This window comes from Lutra lutra, chromosome 1, assembly GCF_902655055.1.
Source record: "Lutra lutra chromosome 1, mLutLut1.2, whole genome shotgun sequence".
Taxonomy (NCBI): Eukaryota; Metazoa; Chordata; class Mammalia; order Carnivora; family Mustelidae; genus Lutra; species Lutra lutra.
Window position 1 is genome coordinate 46,468,815 of NC_062278.1, and position 26,740 is coordinate 46,495,554.

At 34.1% G+C, this 26,740-nt stretch overlaps 1 protein-coding gene across 1 annotated transcript in view; it reads left to right on the forward strand.

Moving 5' to 3' along the window:
- Nucleotides 1-26,740, forward strand: part of EPHA6 (EPH receptor A6) — an 872,902-nt gene that overhangs the window by 714,959 nt on the left and 131,203 nt on the right. The window contains 1 exon segment of the mRNA XM_047722523.1: nucleotides 11,258-11,383. Coding sequence (XP_047578479.1) covers nucleotides 11,258-11,383 — 126 coding nt within the window.

The window sequence follows — 26,740 nt, forward strand, 5'->3', positions numbered from 1 at the left end:
CATAAAGCATTTCCTGCCCCAACACATTCTCAAATTCAAAAGATATTTACTGCCTAAGCATATGACAAACCATCTTCATTTCAAATCAGTTGGTCTGTTCCCATGGCAACACTGTGGAAATCCCTTGGTTACCATAAGTCGCATTAGTTGACTATAGAACTCTCAATTTTCTTTGCATCTTGAGCTTGGTCTTTTCTATACACCAAACAGACTAAATCACTTGTTATTTAATATACAAAACTCCCATCAGAGTGAGAACCACATGTGTCTTCATAGGACTGACAAGGTAGGGTTTCTTGGCCACAAGACTGATTTCCTTCCTCTGATGTCTGGTCCAACAGCATCATGAGTCAGTCCATGGCAAAGTAGAAAGAGAGTCATGGCCTGGACTGGAGGCAGTGAAACCTGGTCCACCTATCTCTGAAACCATACTTATTCCTTGGGTTTGTATTCAGCAGTAGAGAGATTGTGGACTTTTTAAAATGAGGAGTAACATCATCTAAACTGGAAGGACTCAGGGTGGTGTCCACCTAAGTGTTTACAGTATGTAGGTGGCGGCATGGAAGGAAATACCACACATGTACTCCAAGCGCAAAGTGGCTGCCTGGAAAAGTAGACATGTCTTGGCCACGAGCACTACCATTATGGTGCCATTACAATCATACATTTATTGTATCAGAATTGGTGTCAAGTCATTAGGGTCTTGATTAGCTTTGTTCTCTATTAGCTACTCTCAATTATTTTTTAAAGACTTACCATGTTTTTTATATTTTCAAGACCAAATTCTCAAAATGATAATTACTAAACCAAATTATCCTGCCATCTAATCTATTCCATATAGATGCCAAATAAGTACTATTCTTTTTTTAAAAGTTTTTATTTAAATTCTAGTTAATTAACATACGGTGTAATATTAGCTTTAGGTATATAATATAGTGATTCAACACTTCCATATAACACCCAGGTGCTCATCACAAGTGTACTCCTTAATCCCCATCACCTATTTAACCCCACCCCCAACCCACCTCCCTTCTGGTAACCCTCTGTTTTGTTCTCTCTAGTTAAGGGTCTGTTTCTTAGTTTACCTTTCTCCCAAATTAGTACCATTCTGGCCTTAAAAAGCTAACAAATCTTTGATAGGAATTTAAATATCTTAGCCTTAAATAAGATATGTTTGGTATATTTCAACATGTTTGTTTGTAGATAAGACTGGCAATGATGTTATCAATATCTGGAAGCAAAACTAAATCCAAAACATTCTCTTTCATACTTTGTATATGAGAGACAACAACACAGTAGGGTACATGCTAGCAATCAATGGCTAGTCCCAACTAAAGGCAGCCATGAAAAATTATAAAAAGGCAGAAGTAGCCTGCCTCGTGACCTCTTTATCAAGTATACTACTGGTACAAACTTCCCTTTAATAATGTGACAGATATAACCATAGTTCATAAATATTAAATACGTAGCATATTTTGCCTATGAAGCTTAATAGATCTAGCTCTCATACACATTGATAAATGTGCTTAGCAGCTCCTTAGCTGACACCTTGGCACCTGAGGTGTAAAAGCATTTTTTAAAAGAACATACAGTTTTAGAGTCTGAGCCCAGAAAGACAAGGGTAAGTAGCAATCTGCTGACCAAGGCCTTATGTGGTGACTCAGTCACGAAGACATGCCTTTCAATTTCAGGTCATCCCTTCACTACTTCTTAGAGAAAGGAACTCTAGAATTTTAGTTGCCCCTGGTTCCTAAATATTGGCTTTTCATAAACATTTAAAGCGGAAAGTCACAAATCTCATTGAACTTTAATAATTATACAGGTTCTGAGGATATTTATATTATTAGAATGTAGGTGATTTTAAAATCTCTGGCATAGGGGTGCCTGGGTGGCTCAGTGGGGTAAGCCTCTGCCTTCAATTCAGGTCATGATCTCAGGGTTCTGGGATCAAGTCCCGCATTGGGCTCTCTGCTCAGCAGTGTCAGCAGTGAGCCTGCTTCCCCCTCTCTCTACCTGTCTCTCTGCCTACTTGCGATCTCTCTCTCTCTGTCAATAAATAAATAAAATCTTTTAAAAAATTAAAAAATAAAAAAATTCTAAAAAATTTTTAAAATCTCTGACATCGAGAAAACTCAGTCTAATGTGTGTGCAGATAAAGTCAAACTGCTTTTGAACTATTTATATAATTATGATTTTAATTCAACTCCATAAATATTACATTGAGCTCCCACTATGTGCAAGCTCTGGGACTAGACATAAAGAGAAGAATAAGACATGCATGATTTGTCCCTGTTCTTAAGGGATCAAATCCTAATAGAGGACACAAACATAAACAGAAGTCACCTGATGGCAGCCCAAAGGCTGAAGTCAGCTAAGAGGTGTGTTTTATTGACTTCTACAGTGTTCTTTAAACACCTGAATTTGTTGCCCTTAGCCAGAACTTTCACCTTTGACTCAGTGCCTTTGTAATCAATTTTTTGTCATCAATTGGATATACTAATTTATTGTAACTGATGGGCCCTAAAGGTACTTGCATTTGGTATTGCAAAATTGTAAACAAATAAATACTGCATCTATAAGTGTTCTACCTCTATTCTAGTAGCTAAGATTTTATGGGGGTCATGGTAGAAAGAATAATGAGTTCTCTCTGGGTAGGTCAGGCATGTGAGACCAGAAGGACAGAAGGTCCTTCCAAGAGAAGGAGATATCATGGAGGTATGGAGACATGAAGTGGTAGGTCAAGTTTAGGGAATTGTGGAAAATAATATTTATCCATAATTTATTGCACACTTACTGTTAGCCACTAATAGGCACTTCCTGTATGGTCTGCAATAAACCAATATAAGTGATACATTTATTATTAGCTCCATTTTTCAAGTGAAGACATTGAGTATCAGAAAAGCTAAATAACTTACCGAAGATGAATTTGCTAGTGAATGGTTGAATAAAAATTCTGGTCTCAATATTAAAACCTGATGGATATATCAGCATATTACAAATTTAGTCAGGACACATTTTTGGTAATTAAGATTCCAAGTCCTATGACATAAAAACATAGGTAAGACCACTGGACATAATCCATATATGAGAGAAATACAAGCTTAATTCTATATAACAAATGAAATAAAAATTACATAAATAGACTTTAGAACTAAAGGAAATTAAGGGAAGTTCTGGTCCAAGATCATTCTTTTACAGATGAGAAAACTCAGACATTTAAAATGTTTGTTTTGGGGCGCCTGGGTGGCTCAGTGGTTAAAGCCTCTGCCTTCGGCTCAGGTCACGATCCCAGGGTCCTGGGATCGAGCCTCACATCGGGCTCTCTGCTCAGCAGGGAGCCTGCCTCCTCCTCCTCTCTCTCTGCCTGCCTCTCTGCCTACTTGTGATCTGTCTGTCAAATAAATAAAAATCTTAAAAAAATAAAATAAAATAAAATAAAATATTTGTTTTTAAAAAGTCAGGGTGCTTGGGTGGCTCAGTCAGTTAATCATCTGCCTTCAGCTCAGTTCATGATCCCAGGGTCTTGGGATTGAGCCTTGCATCGTTAGGCTTCCTGCTCTGCGGCGAGTCTGCTTCTCCCTCTGCTGTTGCTCCACTTGCTTGTGCTCTTTCTCTCTTTCTCTCTGTCAAGTAAATAAATAAAATCTTTAAAACAGTAAATAAATAAGAAGTCAAAGAACGTCTATTTTAAATATAAATTAAAATGCATTTTTAATAAATGTCTTATTTTGATCAGCTTCAAAATATCTTCTCTTTGTTAATGCTATAGTTTTATAAAATTACAGCAACCATAATTTCATCATACATATCCTACAAGTTTAAAAATAACTCAGGAAAAACTGAAAATTTATTTTTAAAAACACTGCAGAAATAACTCATAAAAATCTAATCATGAAACTGCCCTTTTTGCTTCAATACTTTTATTGTGACCTATTGAACAACAACAGGATGAGAAATCTATAAAATTCATATTGCAGTGACCTGAAGGATAAAAATAAAAGTCAAAACGAAACAGTAATGGTTGTATGATCTTTAATTGTATTTGGTGCTGAAGAATCTTCATGGAGATTAGCTGTGTAGTTAGCTAAACAGGAAAATACTATTACAATTGAAGGCATATTTCCATTTATAATAATTTAGGAAATAGAAAAAAGTCTGTAGTTATAACTTTGGTTTAACTTAGTTAGAATCATTTCCTGGGGGTTGGAGGAAAGAATAATTTTCTGAAAATAATAGTATCCTCTCAAAAATTGTTTTCCTCCTTTTGTACTAGAAATGTGTGTTATAGTGCCAAGTTAAAAAAAAAAGGTGCTTCAATAAATATTTACTGAACAAATGACTAAGTCTATGAATGAGTTATTTATGAATGTAATGGTTCTCTTTCACTTGGTAAGCCTAATTGAAAATTATCTCTCATCTAGTTATTAGAAAGTTACTATAGGCCTAGGAAGCAATTGAGTAGTCTGAGTACTTCCTTAGATCTAGTAAGATATTTGCCTAAGGAGCAATTTGTCACTTCTCATTTGATCGTTTTTTCAATCCACTTATTCAACTGGCCTTTACTGAAACCCTACCCTGTGCAGCTTCTGATCAAGTTAGAGCAGCCTATGCTGGGGTCCCAGCCAGCTCACCTCATGAATCATGATACGGCAGGAATCTTTTCCCTGCTAAACTAGGCACAGCAGCTTAGTATTTCCTAGATCATGTGTTATTAAATAAAGAGACCTAAACAAAGGTTTCTATGGAAGAAGAATGCATTCTTTTAATACCTTACATGACAATGGCTCTTCTTACTGTTGCTGGTCTTCCTTCAGTGGTAATGTAACTCAGAGTCTGAGGCTTCATCCACATCACAGAAAATTAGGAAGCATGTGCTCAAACAACAGGCTTATCGTTTTCTTTCACTTTTCTCGGTGTAGGAGAGAATGTGTAATCTGTAAATTATTGTAGCAGAAATAGAAGAGAAGCACACAGGAAAGAAAACAGGAGATATACAAGGAGTAGAGGGAAACACACTGACAAAGGATAATTGAAATTGATTGATAGATCGATCGATAGATGATAGGGAGGCATTTCTATAAATAGAGAAAGAGCAGAGAATCTTGGAAGGTTCTGAAGTGAGCATTCCTCAGGGAAAACAGACCTTGACATAGCATTTGGTTTCACAGGCTACGTTATCATTAAACTTTGAAGTTATTCATACTATAGCTCAGAGGTACCATCATTAATCCTAACCACACAGCCATGGAATAGCTACTGTGTGCCTGTTACAGAACTGAATACTGGATTCTTAAGTATGAAGAAAGGATCTCTATTCTGAATGCATATATACTCAATTCTTAGCTCTCTAAAATTGTAGTCATGCCCCCTGTCAGGTTTGAATCCAAACTCTACTCTGAATATTAATTTACTTACAAGTTATATATATTTTCCGTTTTACTGTGTTATGTTTTTATATTTATTCTAAGACAAAATATAAAAAGAATAAAATTTAAATATTTTGAAATAATATTCATTTTATATACTAACAGTGTAAGATGTATCAATTTAGTATCTAGAATAAGCAAGTATTTTTTCTAAGTATTTAGAATAAGCAAGTTCAGCTTATTTTGATACTTGATTTCAAATAATAATCATACCATATACACACAATATACATAAGATGCTATATATTTATAACATTTTGTGATCTCTTTTCATGTCAGATTAGATCATTCTGGCATTTCACATTATAGTTGACAATTCTTTTTAGGAGTAGAAGACATAGATTTTCTATTTTGTGTCCTATGTGTTTGCTTGGACCTTGAATACCTATTTTCTGATGTATATCCAAGGTTGAGAACCACTGTGTAAGGAGCAGCATGAATTCTAGGTTCACTGCCTTGGGCCAGATGAAATCAAGGTCCTGCCCTAATTGTTCAGCTCTTGAAGTACTGTTTTACTTCATAAAGTCTTTAGTAGGATTTTTCTCACTGTTTTATTGCTTAAACAAGCATTGTCCAAAATTCTCTGATTACACACCTCTAACAATGGAAATGTTTGAGCATCCTCCACAGGGAGTATTATGAGTATATTTTATTCATAATTTATTTGAGTCACATGTGTGCACGTGAATACTTAGGAGACTAAGTTTACAATTATAAATGGTTTGTTTTTAACTGAATCTAGATATTCTTTGTCTACACATAGATCGAATTGGGTATCTGCAAAAATAAAACCAAATGGAGACAATTTGAAGGAACCACGTCTCAAAAAATTCCTATTATAGGGATATTGCCTTTATTAAACTTTTCAAGCAAAGTTAAATTATTGATATGTAATCTTCGAAGAAGAGATTTCTTCTGTTAGGTTTTTATCTATGTGTGGGGGGGAGGCAGGTAGTTCTGCATTAGAAAAATTTAATCAGTCTACCTCAATTTCTCACCCAAAGAGGTTTCTTTTGGACACCTAGGTGGCTCAGTTGATTAAGCAACTGCCTTTGGTTCAGATCATGATCCCGGAGTCTCGGGATCAAGTCCCACATCGGGCTCCTTGCTCAGCGGGGAGTCTGCTTCTCCCTCTGACCTCTCCCCTCTCATGCTCTCTTTCTCTCTCAAATAAATAAATACAACCTTTAAAAAAAAAAAAAAGGAGGTTTCTTTTTTTAAAGCATTAGGACTTTGGGGCCATGTGGGTGGCTTAATCTGTTAAGTGTCTTGATTTCAATTCAGGTCATGATAATAGAGTAGTGAGATCAAGCCCCACGTCAGACTCTGCACTGGGCATGGAGCTTTCTTAAGATTCTTTCTCTCACTCTGCCCCTCCCCTGCTTGCTCTCTCTTAAAAAAAAAAAAAAAAATGGGACCATCTGATAATATTGTCTTATATTTATGATTATTTACTTTATTTAATCCTTACATTAGTATTATTAGCTACGGTTAGTTGTTATTTTCATTTTATATATGAGGAAATTAAGGCATGAAGAATCCAAAGTCATAGTCATTTTGTTATATAAATTCTTAAGATCTAATTTCCAAAGTAAAGTTATTTCAAAGAGATTCCTGCAAATCAATGAAAATGAGATTTTGTTTCATCGAGTTTTAGCGTTAACTATCTTATTTTAACTCTTCGAAAACTGGTGACTCTATAGGCCAGATTACTTTAAAATAATCTAGATAATCAAAATCCACCATTAATTGATCAAATCAGATGTCAAAACTCAGGCCAATCATGTCAACTTATGCTTTTTTTTTACATCATGGTCACTAGCTACCAATTTTTTTTTAGGATGCTTTGCTCTCTCATACAGTGTTTCTCAGTGGTGCTACTATCATTTTGAGAGAACTTCTCCTTTGTGAAGGGGGTATGTATACCAGTTATTACAATGCCTTTAGCATACATCCTGACCCTCACCCCAAAAATATGTCTTCCCTTAGTCATAATTTGCAGTACTACCTCAGGGATATCAACGACCACTGAACTATGGAAGGACAGATAACCTGCTGCCAGTGACTTATGTTAATTTACATTAGTTTAAATTAGTTTAAATTTATATATTAATTTACCTTAAATTAGTTACCTTAATTTACCAGTAGTTAATAGTGTCTTTTGTGAGTCTTAAAATCAAAAGTGTTTGAAATTATATTGGAGTAGGGTTTCAGATTTAGCAAATAAAAATACAGGATGCCCGATTATCTGGCAACTCTATATTAGAGACAATATAATGCTAATATCCTATTATGCTATTTCTTTAACCCACTGACTCATGATCACTAACAAACTGGAAACTCATTTATTTGAGATTAGAAAAGCATATGTGAAGTGACACATCTTATATTTTCAAACTTGTAATGAAAGGGAAGAATATTCTCATCAAAAGTCTACTTTATCCTGACATAACTCAGACTACTGAATGCAACTAAAAACAATACTGATGGACATCTACATTTATCCTGCTACAGATATTAGCTGTTGTTTATTCTTTTGCTATAATATAATTAATAAGTTCAATTGCTTATTTAGTTTGTTGTTTCCATGTTTAATTCCAGTACACTGTAATATTAGTTTTAGGTGTACAATATAGTAAGTCAATGCTTCCATACAACACCCAGTTTCTCATCAGAACAAGTGCCCTCCTTAATTGCCATCACCTATTTCTCCCATCCCCCCACCCACCTCCTCTCTGATAGCCATCAGTTTGTTCTCTGTAGTTAAGAGTCTGTTTCTTGGGGTGCCTGAGTGGCTCAGTGGGTTAAGCCTCTGCCTTTGGCTCAGGTCATGATCTCAGAGTCCTGGGATCTAGCCCCACATTGGGGCTGGGGAGACTACTTCCTCTTCTCTCTCTCTGCCTGCCTCTCTGCCTACTTGTGATCATTCTCTCTGTCAAATAAATAAATGAAATCTTTTAAAAAAAAAAAAGAGTCTGTATCTTGGTTTGTGTGTCTGTCTTTTTTCTGTGTTACAATTACTTATTTAAATAATAAAATAAAAACAGCCAAAGATAGCAGTGTAAGCAATACAACAAACCAGACTAAAATTATTTCATATCCAATCCCAAAAGGTTCCTGAACTTAATTTCTTATAGATTACGAGATAAAAGAATTATAACAAAGAATAAATTCAGCTTCATTATTGAATTGTGAAAACAGAGCTGTAGTGTTTCATGCAATCTCTACTGACAGGACTGACCCTAAGGAGAAAAATGATAAGACGTTATTAGCACGTAATATGATATTTCAACTGAATATGTATTCATGTACACCAGCTTTTCTGGTTGTTTGTTTCATATATATATAAAAAAATGACAGTTCCTTAAGGAAGAGATGCCACAATAAATGAAAGATCTTTTAACCCGCGGTAAAGAAACATAACAAAGCTATAATGAATGATGCAGCAAGTTTAAGAAAATGAAAGCTGTTATTAAATATGACAAGCTGTCACAACCACAAAAATAGTAATCAGTGTAATCATAGCAATAATATATTTTTATTTTGTTTCAAGAAGTTAAAATAATGGATATCTTTCCTAAGTTAACAGTTTCAAGTAATATGGCTAAAATAGCAAATATAAAGATAAAAATCTCTAAATGTGAAGCATATTAACATTATTTAAAGTCTGCTCTACATGCTTTTTTTCTTCCAATTTCTTTTATGATAATTATATTCCTTTTTCTTTCCTGTACATGATTATGTTACTCTTTTCCTTTACAATCTAGGATTCTTGAACCCAGCTTCCTGTCACTTGGCTTGAATAAATCCATAATCAGCTAGTTGGAATATTTCTGTTGTTACAGCCTATACTATAATATGAATTTCTTATAATTATTTTCACTGAAGCAAAATCACCATTATTTTTGTAACTTTTTTTTTTTAGATTTTTATTTATGTATTTGACAGAGAGAGATTATAAGTAGGCAGAAAGGTAGGCAGAGAGAGAGGCAGAAGCAGGCTCCCTGTTGAGCAGAGAGCCTGATGCGGGGCTAGATCCCAGGACCCCGAGATCATGACCTGAGCCAAAGGCAGAGGCTTAACCCACTGAGCCATCCAGGTGCCCCATTTTTGTAACTTTAAGAATGAAGTATAAATATGTAATTATCTCTACCTGGTATTCGGTGATGCTCCTTGGCGATGGGCATTTTCCCAGAATGTTGAAATATTGCAATGTGAGACGTGTGTAAATGAGGGCACACTTTTGCTTAATGATATATATCCTCATGTAGTGGAAATTAGAGTCACTGTTCACCAAAAGTTACCTCAGAACATTCTATGGCCTACAACTTGGCACTATAGCCACATCTCTTAATGTTTAAGGGACCCAAACGCCTCTGGGCCTTTATACTAAAGCCTCATAAAATCAACAACAAAATGGATTTATTTAAAGTAAATGATTTCCTTTCTATGCTTTCTTTAATTCAATGCACAATGGGTAGGCCTCACCCATAAAACATCTCTAAAGATCTGAGAAATGCTGGCTTTTCTTTAGCAACGAATTTCTCCAGAGAAGCAACTTGTATAAAGAGTGGTAGGTATACCAGGTCTGTTTAATCCTAGCCCAAGTCCAAAGAGGCTGTCAATTTTAACATATTGTAGGAGCAAAATTTGTGTCAAGGAACAGAATGAAGTCTCTTCAAAAATTCAGGACTTGTTAAAACTGAGCATGGGAGGATTGATCCCCGGTCTACCTATCCAGAAACTGCTGGGCCTGGTTGGGGTTTCAGAGGCCCCGAAGGATATGGGTGCCTTACCACCATCAGTGTAACTTGCTTTTAGGGTATTATTGTGATTAAACTTGGGTATACCATATCAATTACCAGTGCCGCCCATGCACTGACAGTGCTTGTGTATTAAATTTTTTTCTGAATGACTTTAGTATCTTTCAGGTCATTGAGACAACAAATTGTAATGCTATTATTCCAAACTGCAGGGTTTCTAATTCACTTTCAGAGAATAGCAAGCAGTCTTCCAAATGTGAAATGACTCATTATTTATTTTTAATCTGTAGTGGAAAGATTTTTGTCCTAGGAGTCCGCCAGCTCAGCGGCAGCCCTCTCCCTTCCCGTGCCTCAGTTTGCTGCTCTGTAAAATGAGGGCCTGAATGATCTCTGATGTCCTTTCCAGCTCTGACAGTCTTTTATTCTACAATTCATGATATAATCTTATGGATAAACTTCCAAGTAGTTTACTTTTTGTTTTTTGTTGTTATCGTTGGTTTTTTTGTTTTTTGGGGTTTTTTGTTTCATTTTGCTTTACAATAGCCCTCTTAAAAGTGAAAAAGCATCCGGTTCCACCTTTGCAAACTCTGTCTTCTCCCAAAAAGTATAACAAAATAAGAATTGTGTGTATTGAGTTCCTTGCCACTATTTCAAAAATGCACTACTGCTGACATACCTAAACAAGGCACTGCTCCTTCCATGCACCTTCGAAGTCTCATCCTGCTGTGGCTGTCTTCTGTAACCCTGGGTGTGCATTCTGCAAATAGACAACTTCAATGACTTATTTATATCCACTTTGTCAAATGGGGGTTTAGAAATTTTATCTTAGCATTCTTTTAAACCGTGTGTGATTGTAACTAGTTTAGAGTAGCTTTCTTTTCAAAAACTAGGTGGGTTTTTTTAAGGTTTATGAATAAAAATGCTTTCTATCCCTTTTCATTTTATCACTTCTTTTAAGGTTTGATGTCTTTATTAATCATAGGTGGTTTTTTTTTTCCCCCAGTTAAATGATCAACAACTTCTCCACAAAGAAGGTTTTGATTAATGTTCATTTTTATCTCTTGAAAGGATCCTTCCCGGCCATTGGGGTGGAGGCGTTTTGCCCCAGCTTCCTGAGGGCAGGGTTTTTAAATAGCATCCAGGCCCCGCATCCAGTGCCAGGGGGAGGATCTCTGCCCCCCAGGATTCCTGCTGGTAGGTATTTCAGGTGAAGTTTTCCGCCACCATATACAGCAATAGGAGTGTGCTCACAACTGAAAGATCCATAAGACAAAAATAAATATTTCTATATTGTTGAAAGGAAATGCAAGTGACTTTTCTCTACTGCAGGGATCACATTTATGATACCTAATGCTTCAGAAGTAGTAAAAGGAAGTGGAAGAAAAATCTGTAACCTGCACACCCAACTAGCATAATGCTGGGACTTCTTCTAGAATAATTTTTACATGAATAAGATCTAGAGCTTTAAATCCCAAATTTCATAAATCAGGAATAAAAATAAAGATAAATTTGAGCTATTTTGCCACTTGGAACTGGCTAGCAAAGAGAATTAAAAATAACATTATTAACAGAAAGAGTAAGTCCATATTTGGATGAGCTTATAGAGATTTAATTAAAATTTCATTTCACTAAAGAGAAATTATTGGAAGAAATGCCAAAAAGTAGCAAATTTGGAAGAAACTTTTGAAAAAGAAAATTAATACTCAGTTTCCCCTGAAAATGTCAATCTGACCAAAGCTATATTTTATTAATGAGAGAAACAAAATATAGAAATTGAGCATTTTAAAGTGCAATTTCAAAGTTTACTAAATCACTTTCAGATTACCCATGGTAATATTTGAGTCACAAATTGTTTCTCCCCTCTCATTTTTAAGATATCCAGCTGCCTTCTTCTGTTGTATGAAGGATACAAACCCGCTTTGTATTTTATGTGTCTTAGCAAAATAGAATTAGGATATTGATTTTTGGAGTTTTATCTATCTTAATTCTTGTTTTTTATCATAATTAATAATTATGCCACAAATTATAGTAATGACACCAAGGTATTCAGGAGGGTCTGGCCCATCCAACCAATACTGGGAACGCTTGAAGACACTAGGAAATCCAATAAAAACAAAATTCCAACATGTACATTTCATGCTTTTCTTGACAAAATTATACTTACGAAGCCTAAGATTATTAGGCTTACATTTTTCTGTTGTTTTTCAGTTATCCTTGTCTATTAAATTAGAACATACAAAATAACAAACTGTAAATACACTTTGATGTAATTTGGTTTTATCATTGGATAATTACAGATTGATAATGGTTTGAAGCTTTGTGGCAAACAAGGCCACTGATAGGTAGGAACCAAAATTATGTGAATTAAAAATTAGCAATTTTAAGTCTAATGAGTGCCACTTTTTTCCTCTTTAGAAATGAAACTATCAATTGCACAGAAATGTTATTCTTACTGTTGGTGGCAATGGTGGTGTTGATGTGAAAGACTAGAAATAAAAATCCATATACGCTAAGCTCTCAGAGTTACCTGCAAATATAAAAAAGCAGTTTTCACATATATTATTAATATCTCAGTGATTGGAATTTTGGAATGGATGATTTGTGGTTTAATGGCTTAATCCTTAACTCTTAATGACAAATCTTGGTGGATTTAGGTATGTTTGGCAGAAATGACATTACAAAGTTCAGGAGTGACTTGAATTATTCAGCATCACTGGTAAATAAATAAATAAATAAATAACCCTTGTCATTTAGCCACTGAGAGATAGAAGAAAGGTGATGTTTCTATAACACATACACAGAAAACAACTTTCTAGAGAGAGATCAGAAAGAACACTCTAGCTCTCTATTCTTCTTGGCTTTAAGCCAAATTTGCCTCCAGCTTTCATAGGAGAGAAAACTCAAGTCAGTTTTCATGACTTACATACAAATCAGGTGTAACAAAATTGCCTCATAAAAAATTTATAGATCTAAACTTGTTCCTGTTCCCTCAAACTGAAATTAACTCAACTCACTTTTCCTGGCTTATATCACTTTGATAAGTGATCCCTGTACACTTCCTCTGGCACTTTTCAGTAATGACGGCTACAATTTCAAAGGTAACTTTTATCCTCTTCCATTTATCTACAGCTTATTTCCCAAGAATTTCCTTTATAATTTTGTGTAAAGTGGCATGAATCTGTAATCATGAGAAGTGTTTATTCTTTTATATTTTTAAAAAGTATTTCTTTGCTATCTAATAGAAGAACTCATAACCCTTCAGGTTTAGGACATCATCAAAAAGCAGTTCCTCCCATGACCTGTACCATGGTATTTTAAATAGTTAGCCAGAGGTTGATGTCCATGGGCACCAATTAATTTGCTTTCTCCCAATTGACTATATTTCACAGTACTTCAAGGGTCAAAAGACCTTAGCTATGTCGTTCAAGGAATCACAAAAACCTGTTCTAATGATGGGGCTCATTTAATTCCCAGTAACTTATCTTAATCAAATTTAAATGAGATATGTGATGCTGTCTTGTGTAAAATAGTTTCTTCGCATTCATGTCACACTGTGCTATCAAGAAGCAATGCTTTTATAGTAAATTTTACACTTACTGCAATAATAAGTGAATCATTGACTCACGAGGTCCAGAAAACAGATAAGCCTGAAGTTGGTAAAATTATGTAACCATTGTCAATTGTTTATACTGTTTATATGACCTTACTATTTTTTAGAAAGTTCATAATAAAAAGTTTTTATTCTTAGTTCCAAACAGAGAAGGATACCAGAAAGTAATTGGCTAAAAATTGAATAGCAAGTATAGTCATGCATTGAATGCAATGCCTTTCATATAGAAGTTACCCAACAAAGTAAGGAAAGTCACAAGAGAGAAGAGAGGAGGTGTGAGAGGAGATAAAAGAGGAGGGAAGCTGAAAGAGAAGATAGAATTACATAACTGCTATTATATTTTTTAAATCGAAATCTTCCCTGCTGTATTCTTCCCTGCTAAAATCAAATTCTACCTCCCTGAAAAGAATTGATGTCCTTTTTCTAAATATGTAATCAGGCATATATTCTAAAATGGTAATAAGTTGCCCTCTTTGCTCCATCTAGTTATTTCTTTGACTTAATTCTGTAGCCACACTGTATCTGAAAGTGGGATAGAACATTTTTATATGCCACAGAGTACTGATTACACATAGGGTCTTAGACTCGTAGCTTACCTTATGACAGATTCCGCCTCTACCCAAACCCTTTATGTTTTTGGCAATTTCATTTCACATACCATATACAAGTAAAAGCAGCATAATAAAGTCATTGAGAGATAAAATTATGCAATTATAATGATGGGGTAATACATGGAAGGTTACTGATTCAGTCTTTTCTGTCACTGCACAGCAGTAAGTATCTAACATCGTGTAGTATCTTAAATTTATACTAAGATCCAAGTATTACAATGTGTCTTAAAAAGTAGACATTAGTAAAATGTAAAGGCATAAAAAATATAAAGGCATATTCATTATCTAATAATTACTCAGAAAATAACATCCTAGATGGGTATGATTAGATCAACAAAATTCTAAGTTACATGTTTCTAGCAGTTTTCTGTCAGTTATGGGAGACATATTTTTCACTAAAGAGGCAAACATTTTATTTATTTTATATATATATGATAATTATAATATATTTGTATGTTCAAGACCAAACTCAAACATACACTTCAAACTACATGATTTGTCAATTATAAGCAAAGTCTGTGAAAGAGAAAACAAAGGAAACAGGCAGCATGTGGGATTTAGAAACAGATAAATTCTGATAGAAATCAATGTCCAGGATTTCCCTAATACTTCCTTTGTGGTTAATCTTGGAAGCTCTTCAGTTGTGGAGGAACTATTCTTCTGAAACACCATCTTAGTTTTGTCTACCTGTGCTTTAAATACAATGCTATATATAAAACACCTCTTTTGACTTCTTTACCTGAGCTTCTCTCCATTGCATTCCATGTGTTGGGGTCAAATTAAATGGCAAAGATGGAGTGAATCAATCATGTGAGACTTCCTCTCCACTTACACTGAATCAGATAACAAGAGAAGTCTTAACATTGGGTCTCAAACACCAGATTTGCAATTAAATTAAATTAAATATATAATTAATAAAGCTAATAAATAATGATTTTTTTTTTTTTACCATTTGAAAAAAAGATTTGAATGAGCCTTATCCTCAAATAGCCAGACTTTTTCATATCTTCACGAGTGTCCCCTGACTAGCAGGAAATGAATACACAATCCGGTTTTCTATAAACTAAAAACAGATCCAACTAGACCATTTTTATAGCAAAGGACTTACAGAGCTGAGCCAATATTAAAATGTCTTCAAAATCTATTAGCCATGATTATCAATATTTTCCTTTTCATATTTCATATGAAATCCTATCTGATATGGAGTCAGGGCAAATATTACATGCACTGTTATTCAGGCAAAAAATTTTCTTATTCAGAAGGCATATAGTTTAAAAGGTAGAAATAAGTTAGGAATGATAAGTAAGGTTAAAGCTGCAGAGAATCTCAGATCTAAGAATATAATATTATCAGAATTTGATGCATACAGAGGACTGTGGAAAAACAGTAACACAAATATATAAGACTAAGTGGCAAACTTTGAAGGAATAGACCATAAGTTTAGGAAAATTGGCATTAACTCAGTATACCAAGGGAAATGAATAGTTGAAAAGTATATAACTTTTAAATACAATCAAACCATGGTTCAGAAAAATCAAAGTAAACCATTTCATTTTTTATATGATTAGGCATTCTAAAAAAGGTCAGTAACTTTGCTTGAGATCCATAATTTGACATTTCAAAGTTAATCATGTCTAACAAAAAAATTTCTATACTTTGGCTATTGTTCTTCTGAGGATGATTATTCTTTTTATATTTTTATGTAGTATAAACAACAATTGGCCTTATTTTATCTTTAACAAAATATTGTTGCAGTCAATGTACATAAAGGTTAAGAGATGGTGGTTCACTTTTTAAGTAAGAGATCTTCAAGGGGAAAAAAAATCTCTTTAATTAAAGGGCTTATATTTTATACATTTCTACAGTTGAGAATGTTGTCAATTACCCTGAATGAGGTGTGTGTTAATGAGTGTTTGCAAGCACCTACTTAAACCAAAAACTAATTATAAAAGGTATAGGGAAAACTGGAATAAATGTGCAAAGTAAAATCCTGAATAAACGATTCAAAGTGAATTACTGTTAAAAAAAAGGAAAAACTTTCATTTGGATTCCTAAGTCCTGCTTACTTTATTCCTTTCCATTTGTGTGATTCTAAATAGGACCCAAGAGGCCCTAATCAATACTCATTTGTACAGTTCACCCTAGAGAACTCTCCTCCTTGAAAGTCTGTGCATCCGCAGGCTTCAGAAGGAAACTCTGCAGAACTAGAACTAAACTATTAGAAAACTAGGATGGCGAATCTGGGGCGGGAGTGGGCAGAAGACCAACATTATTCTAGTTCAGGACTGAGAAGTGGCATAGAGAAGAGAGGGTCACTGATAAAATGATAGAGGAGAGACCACACCCAGCCAACAAAAGCACAAGGAAGGTGACATAAGTGATTGTATTTCTAGTCATACACCAATAAACAACCCCTTTAAAATATTTTCACACTGCTATTGCTATATTAGAGGATTATTTAAAAACACCTATTGGGATATACTGATAGTTTCCAAAACCTGTGCAAGAGGGGCTGGCCAGTTAATGCAAGGTTGCATTCAGTCTGCTTCCTCTATTGCTTGAAGTCATAGTTTCTAAAGAGTGTGGTTCTTTGGCTTACCTGAGGAGAAATATGCAAAAGATCAGAAAATAATTTAAAGCTTAAGGAAGATAACTTGAAGATACCACTTGGAATAAGAAAAGTCAGATGGGAGCATACACAAAATTGAAGGTATAATTCCAATTTTCAAGAAACAGTTTATAAAAACTTCAATCTATTGAAGTTTATGAGTTTAAGGACTCTTATGGATTCCTGATGTTGTAGTATGGGTCATGGACTCAGATTCCTAATGGATTGTACTTTGTTTCTTGGCCAAAAATAACAGACTCTTCACCAAGAAAATTGATATATGATCATATATGTAAATATTTACATACAATTTCAGGAGGCCTCTGGACCTCTTGACGTCCATAAATATAGAATCTCAGGTTCTTAAAAACTCAATTTTTTTTACATAAGGTTGTGCTTAGTTGACATAAAGGATTGATAGTGCATTTAAAAGAAAAATTTTAAAAAACAGAGCTGCAGGATGCACTTGCTATCAAATTCTTGAATATTTACAAAGAGAATTTCTATTCTTTTTCTTCCAGAAGACATGAAAATTATTAAAAGAAACTTTAAGTGATATCCAAATATTTTACTAGTTCTTTTTCACTTCTTCATTACTTGTATTTTTCATTATTTTCTGATTCTTTAAATACTTCTAGCTTTTGACCTTAGCTATGTATTCTTGATAGCATAAATGTTGCTTTTTCTTAATATCATTTGAAGAGGTTTGCAACTTAAAAATCTGGACCTTCTTTATATGGCTGTTTAAATTCTCAGTTGAGAATATATATCTACTCTCCAGAGATCTTCATGTTTTCTTATTACAAATTGTGTCATCTATTTTTGATGCTATTCAAAGAAACTGTCAACACTTTCAAAAGATTCATCCCAGAATCATTTTCTTTTCACAAAGGAAAATTCTTTTAAGAAACTTTATACAGCTGAACCAGTGTTTAATCTTTGTGTTGGTGGGAATTGTTGTGTCTGTGTGTGTTCATCTTAATTGGAAACATGATAAGCAACCGAGTGGCTCAAATGCCTTTTCCTCTCCCACAGGACCACGTGCAAGCCCTCATGGGCTGTTGGGCCACTTAAGAACATAAATAAGTGGGAATAGACCAAACCCTGTTACAAAACACATCACCTCTCAGCATTCATCTTGGGACTTGTAGGACAAAGCATGGTAGAAGTTGCCTAGTGGCACAATGTTGGCTTTTTCTAGTTTTGTTCACGGAGGTCTTAAAGAAAGTGTAATTAGCAAAACTGAACTTTCTTTTTTTTTTTAATTAAGCCCCCTAAAAAAATTGAAGAAAAGACTCAAAAATAAGTAGTAACTTTCCTACGAGGGAAAAAGGAAACTAATTGGTAGTTTAACTTATATCATAGATGTTTTCTCCATTATAATTAAAATCTCACCATAAATAACCTATATAGTTAGTATTAAATATATCCTCTCCAGACATTTGCTTTATTTTTAAATTTTGTGTTTTATTTTGATTAGTGAATTATACAAAAGGCCCAAAAAACTGAATATTTGATTGGTTATGTAACCATAAAACACTTCTAAAGCCAGAAATGAAGAATAACATTTGAAACAGTACTGTAAAATATGATATTTTCTCTCAAAAGCTTTAAGAATCTCTCTTAAAACATTTCTTGTAAAGGAACCTCAGAATCATTATCATAAATTGATGTTTGAGAATGGAGAAAGCAAAATCTAAAGATTTTGCCAGCAAATTTCCTAACATGTATTTCCTCTTTATATAGAAATTACAGTGCTTTACAAGGCTTTAAAATCGTAGAAATTCTCAAGGACAAAACATCTTTAGGAGCAGCACAGTGCCCAGTCCATAATAATTTTCCAGGATTGTTAAGATGAGTCACAGAAATTTAGGGTATTACTTTATGTCTCCAAATTACTAATGGAGAAGCAAGTATCATTTGGGTGTATAAGAAGATGGTTAAGCATTCAGATTCTGGAACCACATTTCCTGCCTTCAAACCTTGGCTCTGTCAGTTGCTCACTGTGCATTCTTGGACAAGTTAAACTCTCTGTGCATCTGTAATTTAAGTTGTTAAATTGAACTAGTAATTATATCCACCACAAGAGTATGAAGATTAAATGAGTTAACACATGTAAAACTCTTATAACAGTGCCTGGAAGATTGAAAAACTTATTTTTTAAAAATTAGTTATTACATATGTGCTGATTTAGAAATAGTATCTATTGTTAAATCATCTACACAGAAGATTTTCACAGAAAATAACAAAGGCAGCATGAAATTGTTTGATTCATGGTTTTGGTTTTTTTTTAGATTTATTTATTTTAGAGAGAGAAAGAGAGAACAGAGGGAAGGGCAGAGGGAGAGGGAGAGAATCTTCAAGCAGACTCCCCACTGAGCATGGAGCCTGACTCAGAGCTCGATCTGATGACCCATGAGATCATGACCTGAGCCAAAACCAACAGTCAGATGCTTAACTGACTGAGCAACCCAGGCACTCCTGGTTTAATTTGGTTTTGAACTTGGATATTACACAATATTTCAAATTACGAGAATGGTCTAATACATTTCGTTCATTGCTACCTAATGGTAAATAATTGTTCACATAATAATTGATTATTGTATAACCATTTCTTTCAAAATGGTTGAAAGCAAAAAAAAGTAAAAATCAGATAATCTCAAAACATATACTTTTATTTTGATAATTGTCATTATAATATTTTTGTAAATATGGATACAGTACAAAATCAAGAAAGCTATTCTTAAAAATGCATATGTTATTAAAATTTTGCAGTATGGTTAGTGTCTTATAGTGGAAACAAAATCTAACATTAGACATCTTTGGCAATAACTTTCATTGTCAACAAGACACTTCTAATTAAGAAGTCTTTTTGCCCATATGGTAATTTTCAGTAGAAAGGATAGTACTGAAGTTAATACTGTAAGTATTACTAAAGTTAATTGATGCAGATGGTATGCCACTGCTCTCTGGAACTGGCAGGAGAATTATGTTTCATTTTTTTAGCCTCATACCTTTCATTTACTCTGAAACAAATCTAGATTAAGAAATGCCACAGTTTTCATTAATGCAATCCTTCCTCCTAATTTCTGCTCAGCTGTTTTGTCATTGGATAAAATAATTTATTCTTCATCATTTCTCTCCGGGCATTTAGATCACATCTAAATTTTAAAAACAAAATAAAGAAATTAAGACAAAGCATGGAACAAATTTTCAGGAGTTTCAAATAGTGTTAAGGTTAAAATCAATTCCAGGGGTGCCTGGGTGGCTCAGTCAGTCAAGCATCTGCCTTCAGCTCAGGTCATGATCTCAGGGCCCTGGGATTGAACTCCCATTTGGGCTCCCTGCTCAGTGGGGAGCCTGCTTCTCCCTCTCCCACTATCCCTGCTTATATGCACTCTCTCTCTTTCTCTGTCAAATAAATAAATAAAATCTCTTAAAAATTAAAAAATAAATAAAAATAAAATAAATTGCAAATTAACCATGAAACATATTGTTACAGGTATAAATATGTAGAGTACAGAAGATGCAGCATAGCTTGTTAGATAGGAGTAAGAATCTATTTCCTATACTAGCTATTCCCCAGAAACTGTATGTGATAGCATGTCATTTAAAATAAGAAAATGCCTATTTTGATTATGTTACTCTACTCTAGGAGAAACCATCTTGTTCTATAAAGCAACTTCAAACCTGTCAATTTCAGGTGTATAGGATTCTTTTTTATTATGTTCAGTTAGCCAACACATAGTACATCATTAGTTTTGGATGTAGTGTTCAAAGATTCATTTTTTGCATATAATACCCAATACTCATGGCAACATGTGCCCTTCTTAATATCCATTACCCAGTTACCTCATCCCCCCACTCACCTCCCCTCCATAGCCTTCAGTTTGTTTCCTGGAGTCCAGAGTCTCTCTGAGTTTGTCTCCCTCTCTGATTTCTTCCCATTCAGTTTTCCCTTCCTTCCCCTGTGGTCTTCTGTGCTATTTCTTATGTTTCACATATGAGTGGAATCAGGTGTATAGGATTTAAATAGACCTTTGAGACCATCAAGGAAGCTCCTAAATATACTGATCATAGTCATTTTCAGTTATGAGTCTTTTTAACTAGGAAAGCCACTTCTTAGATTACAATTCAACATCTAGCCAGTAAGGTAAGATGTGATATTTGCCATCTTTAAGCTGTTATTGGGTGATTTGGTATTTAGTGTAAAGTACTATTCTCTGTTTTAAACACATTATCTCTTTTACTCTCACATATCACACGATGGAGGAAGTGTTATTACTGTGTAATAATATTAAATATACAAATATACATATACATATGAATAAGGAGATAGGCAGTAACATAAGTGAGCTATGAAAGGTCACTTAACCAAAGTGGAAAAGTCTTCAATGTCACAATATCTGACTTTAATACAACAACTTCTAATTGCACTGTGCTGAGCACACAAAGGATAAGGTAACCAAACATTCAAATTGGCCTGAGATATGAGAATTTCAGTGCTAAAACTGGGAATTTACTGTATTACATAAAATGTGTAACTAGTGGTCATTTTTACTTTGCCATAGGATATAAAAGAATTTTTTGTCTCAATACCAAACTACAATAAAGTATGGAAATGATCCATTTTTATAAAACTATTTTTGGCTACACATTGCTGTGAAATGTGTAAGTCTGATTATTCACAGACCTGTGAATTTACAGACCCCCCCTGGGGCAAATAATACATTATATGTTAATTTTTTTAAAAAGGAGGAAGAAGCAGATAATTGTGCTCAAAAAGGAAGGAAAGCAAGTGTATACCAACATTTTTAAGTGCCAACGATTGCCAGACACGCTAACTATACATTTTTTCATCTAACTCTTTGAAAACCATATGTAGTAGATAATATTATCCTCATTTTATAAATGCAGAAACTGAGAGAGCGAAAATAACTTGCCCAAGATCATGTAATAGGCAGCAGGACTAAAATTTGAAGTTTTCTTTGTCTCCAAATCTATATATTATACAAGGCAAAGAATTTAGGATTTCTTGATTTGCTGTTCAGTTATTTCAGTAACTCTTTTCTTGGTCGTCACAGGGAATATCTTTATGTGTGTATTCCTTCTGGCATTCCATTAAAAAGATGAAATTTAGTACCTATTCTGTGCCTAGTTCTCTGCTCAACAGTGAATTTGCTGAGAACTATGCACAATTCCTGACCTCCAGGGCATTTTAGAGGGGGCGGCAGACACTTCCACAGAAACACCAATACTATACCATAAGTGTGTCATATAGTTGTTTGATTAAGATGTAAAGGGAGGAGAAAGCAAACAACCAGGTCTTCCTAAAAGAGAAAGTGTTCATTGAATTGACCATGGAGACAGTATTTAAGCTCTACGTTTTCCTTTTTAAGTGTATGATTTTATAGTGAGAAGGAAGTCTTCCAGGGAAGAGAGGGAGGTACAAGTCAAGTCATACTTCATGAATTATGAGGATTTGAAAAACAGGAAGTACAGGACTAGAGGGAGGTAAAAATGACACTAGAACAAAGAACAAAAATGAACTAAAACAAAGGTAGAGGAGAGATTGTGAAGGAATTTATTGCCAAGTCCTTTAAATTTTAATCCTACAGCAAAGAAAACAATAAGTAAAATGGGTTTTTAAAGGAGGAGATGAGGCCTTAGCCATTTATGGTAATTGACTGTTTACCTATTTCTGTTCCCCTTTCCACTATACACTTCATGAAACAAGGATCTTGTATTGATTGAGGATTTGTTTTGTTTTGTTTTGTTTGTTTTGTTTTGTTTTAGAGAGAAAGAGACCACACACATACATGTGAGGGGGGACAGGCAGAGGGAGGAGAGGGAGAGAATCTTAAGCAGACTCCACACTGAGCAGGAGCCTGATGCAGGGTTCAATCTCATGACCCTGAGATCATGACCTGAGCCAAAATCAAGAGTCAGACACTTAACCAACTGAGCCACCCAGGCACCCCAATTAAGGATGATTGTTTGGAAACCAGAGGAGTACTTGATATATAGTAGACATTAAAAAAATGTTTGATGCATCACTAAATGTTTGAAATAATGATTATATAAGCATTACAAAGTATAATTAGTAACTGATTTTGTAATAAGTGAAGGAAGAAAAAACAAAAGCAGGATATAGGCAGCAATAATTTTAAATAGAATCAGCATAATTTAATAATTTATGGAGTAACAGGGTTTGATAAAGTGAGAAGTCCAATGTTAGAGTAGGATTTCAAACCTGGGGAACTAGATAGACGGTGATGTTTTAACCCTGACAGGAATATAGGAGGGAAAAAAGTTCAGAGGAAATGTTAAAAGATTTGATTTGAATTCACCTGAGCATAAGATTCCTTTGGGACACAATCTGATAATGAACAGGCAACAGTATAAGGGGAAAATCATCCCCCAATTTTAGTACTTATCATGTGAATAAATAATTATTTCATATATTGTAATTTTGTTCAAATTTATGTCATCCATATGAATGCCTTAGAGGGATAAGAAAATTATTCTTAAATCCATTCAAGATTATAACTATAATTCACTATCTCTACATCAGAAATGGGGGCGGTAGAAATAGGTTAAAAATAACTGGCTCCAAAAATCCAGAATTGCAACTGGGGGGAAAATACAAGCAACCTGTCAAGCCAAGTTATCACCACAAATTTTATTACATTGTAGACAAAATATAGACATGATATAATGTTAAACAAACTAGAATCTATTTAAATCTGTAATATAGTTTGGAGGTCATTGAGATTTGTTTAGAAATGGCTAAGCTGATACAAAATACTATATCCAGCAAAAACTCATTACTTTTATGAAAACGTTAAATTTCTATAATCCCCTTCTTTCACAAATGCTCTTGAGGCAAACAAACAAACAAAAATACTATTTCACTTGCAAAATATTCTCCCCAAGTTTCAAAATCATCTCAGGTATTGGGCAACTGTAAATATGGAAGAAAAAAATTAGTCCATTGAAGTCCTAATTAAAGAAAATAATTTTTCTCTGTAACAGAAAAAGATGATCTGAGATTTTGTGATTCATTGTGATCTGGATATAAGTAAGAGATTTCTTCCAAGGCTTTGATTCCCATGCAATTTAAGATATACATAAACATATCTGGGCTATTTTTTGAAGGGAAATGAAAGAAATTCACTTTTTGTGTGACTTATAGAAGTGCTTTTCAAAATCTCTTAAAGCAAACTGATGAGGCTTCTAAAAAAGGTCGAGGGATTTTGACACTTGACTAACATTCAAGAATCTTGGAGTCTATCCACTGACTTCAGTACAGTGCAAATACTAAGTTAATTCTGTGACATGAGGTCTTTGGGAAACTGTAAAATTTTTTTTAAAAAGTGAGAAGAAAAGCTGAAATATTTTGAAAATATAAAAAGAGAATTAATCACCTCCAAATATGTTTTCCAATAACAATAATGTATTATATAATTTTTATATATTTGAAAATAAGACAAATTACTGTTTACCAATAGACTTCTGTCATCTAGTCATATATTTGAATACTATCCTGTCATAATTTCCCTCATACTTATCTATTTTGTTGATTATAAAATGTGATCATAGACTATAAAGTTGCTTGTAATCTTCACAGTGTAGCTAACCTCCATATAGAAAACCACTAGGTAACAAATTACAGGTTAGATGCCAGCAGTATTCTAATAAAACAGCTCCTTAGTTTAATAATAGCAGCTCTAAATTGATGTTACTGCACAAAATACAAAAGACGCCAAGCTCAGGTGTAAAAGTTCTAATTCACAAGAAACCGGGGGATTCTTCATTTGACTCTTTATTATCTTTAATGAGAAGATGAAACTTGTCACTGATGAATTTCAAGCCTGCCTAAAGTATCTCCCAAGGAGTTACAGCTAGAACTAATTTCAACGTACTAGGTATTCACATAGATTACTCAAATACTTTGGTGTTACTCTCTGAGGAATTAGGAAAATCGTTGAGAAAAATCAACCTGTTACTATAAATAAAACTCCTACTCTGCTCAGTTTTACGGGACGTGGCTTTGAGAAACCTAGTGAATGGGGATACATAGTATTTGTGGGAAGTTATGGGAGAAAAACAACCTAACCTAGAACCAGGCACAACATTTTATAATGTAGACAATAAATGTGACGAGAATGCCACTATAGGAAATATCACTATGGGGGACTTTCAAGGAACAGGTACAGTATATAAATTCTAGGGACATGTGGAATGAGATTAGGGAGAGAAGCAAATTGGTAGATAATCCTGGCAGGGGGATAGCAAAAGGAAAAGCAGAGGAGACAGAACTGAACCGGTATAGATGATAATGAAGCTAGGAACAGGAGATGGTAGGGCTAGTTAGGAGAGATGAGATCCAGCACGGAAGGATGAACCTTACAGCTTTGATCTATAAATTATTGTCTGAGAGGCACCTATGGCATAAAAGCTAAGAGCTTAAGCTCTGAAACACTCTGCCTGATGCTGCCACTTAACAGCTGTTGGACTCTGGACAAGAACTTTAATTTTCTATCCGAAATTTCCTTATTTGTATAATAGGTCTAATAATAATTTGTATCAATACAAAGGCAGTGCTTGCAAGCTCTTTTTATTGTATCAAGACTGACATTCTTAGGGAGAGGATTTTTGTATGTGTGTGTGTATATATATATGTATATATATATATATGTGTGTGTGTGTGTGTATAAAATTAGTATATATATATATTAGTATATATATATATATATAACAAAGATATATATATATTAAACTAAATATGTTTCTCTGGCAGCAATGGTCAAGGTAGATTAAAAAGATGTGACTCTGGGCAGGTGAACTAACTCAGGCAGTCACTGTACCAACCCAGTTTTTCCCCTTAACTTCCATGATCCATTATAATTGATACTGGAATATCAGTTTCAGAATTTTCATATTTAATCATTAAAAAATGATCTTGTATTGTCCCTATCTTGCTAAACAAGTGTTTGCTTCAGGCTTCTGTTTCCAAGCTCTCTAAACCCAAAAGCCAAATAAAAGACATCCTGTCACACTTAAAATCTGGATCTTCTAGATCCTTGCTACAATAGTGCCAACAGTTCATTTGACCTCAGTATTTTCTGATAAAGTTCTGTATCTGTATTTGGGTGAAATTAATGACTTTGAGGAACATTATGGAAATCCACCAAAATGGAAAATTTCTTTGGATTCTAATACTATGCATGATAAATTTGGAGTTTTATTACTACATTTAACCTTTAGCGCATCTTTAAAATATAGATTCAAATGTAAAATCTAGCATTTGTAGACATTGTACTAATTTGTTATGGTCACCCTTTTAACCCATACGGCTTTGAGTTCATAAAAGGAACATGAATTACAATATGAGATCAATATTTCCATCATTGGTACAGATAATTTCTTTCCAGATCTTTTTTGTACTCATGAGGGAAAACCTCTGTGCACTGTGCAGATTCAATTGCTAAAAATTTCAATGAGAAGCAAGAAATACAGAAGTAAAAAGTAAATGTGTCATACATGTTTATTTCAGGTAAATATCACTCCCCCTTCATCTGAAATGAGCTTATCTTTTAAGCTTGAGCAATTTGGCAGAACAAATAGATTCTTCTCTTTGAAACAAATCTAAGTTATTTATGCCAAATATTCTACCTAATAGATATGATAAAGAAGAAATAAATGATGTTCAGCTTCTA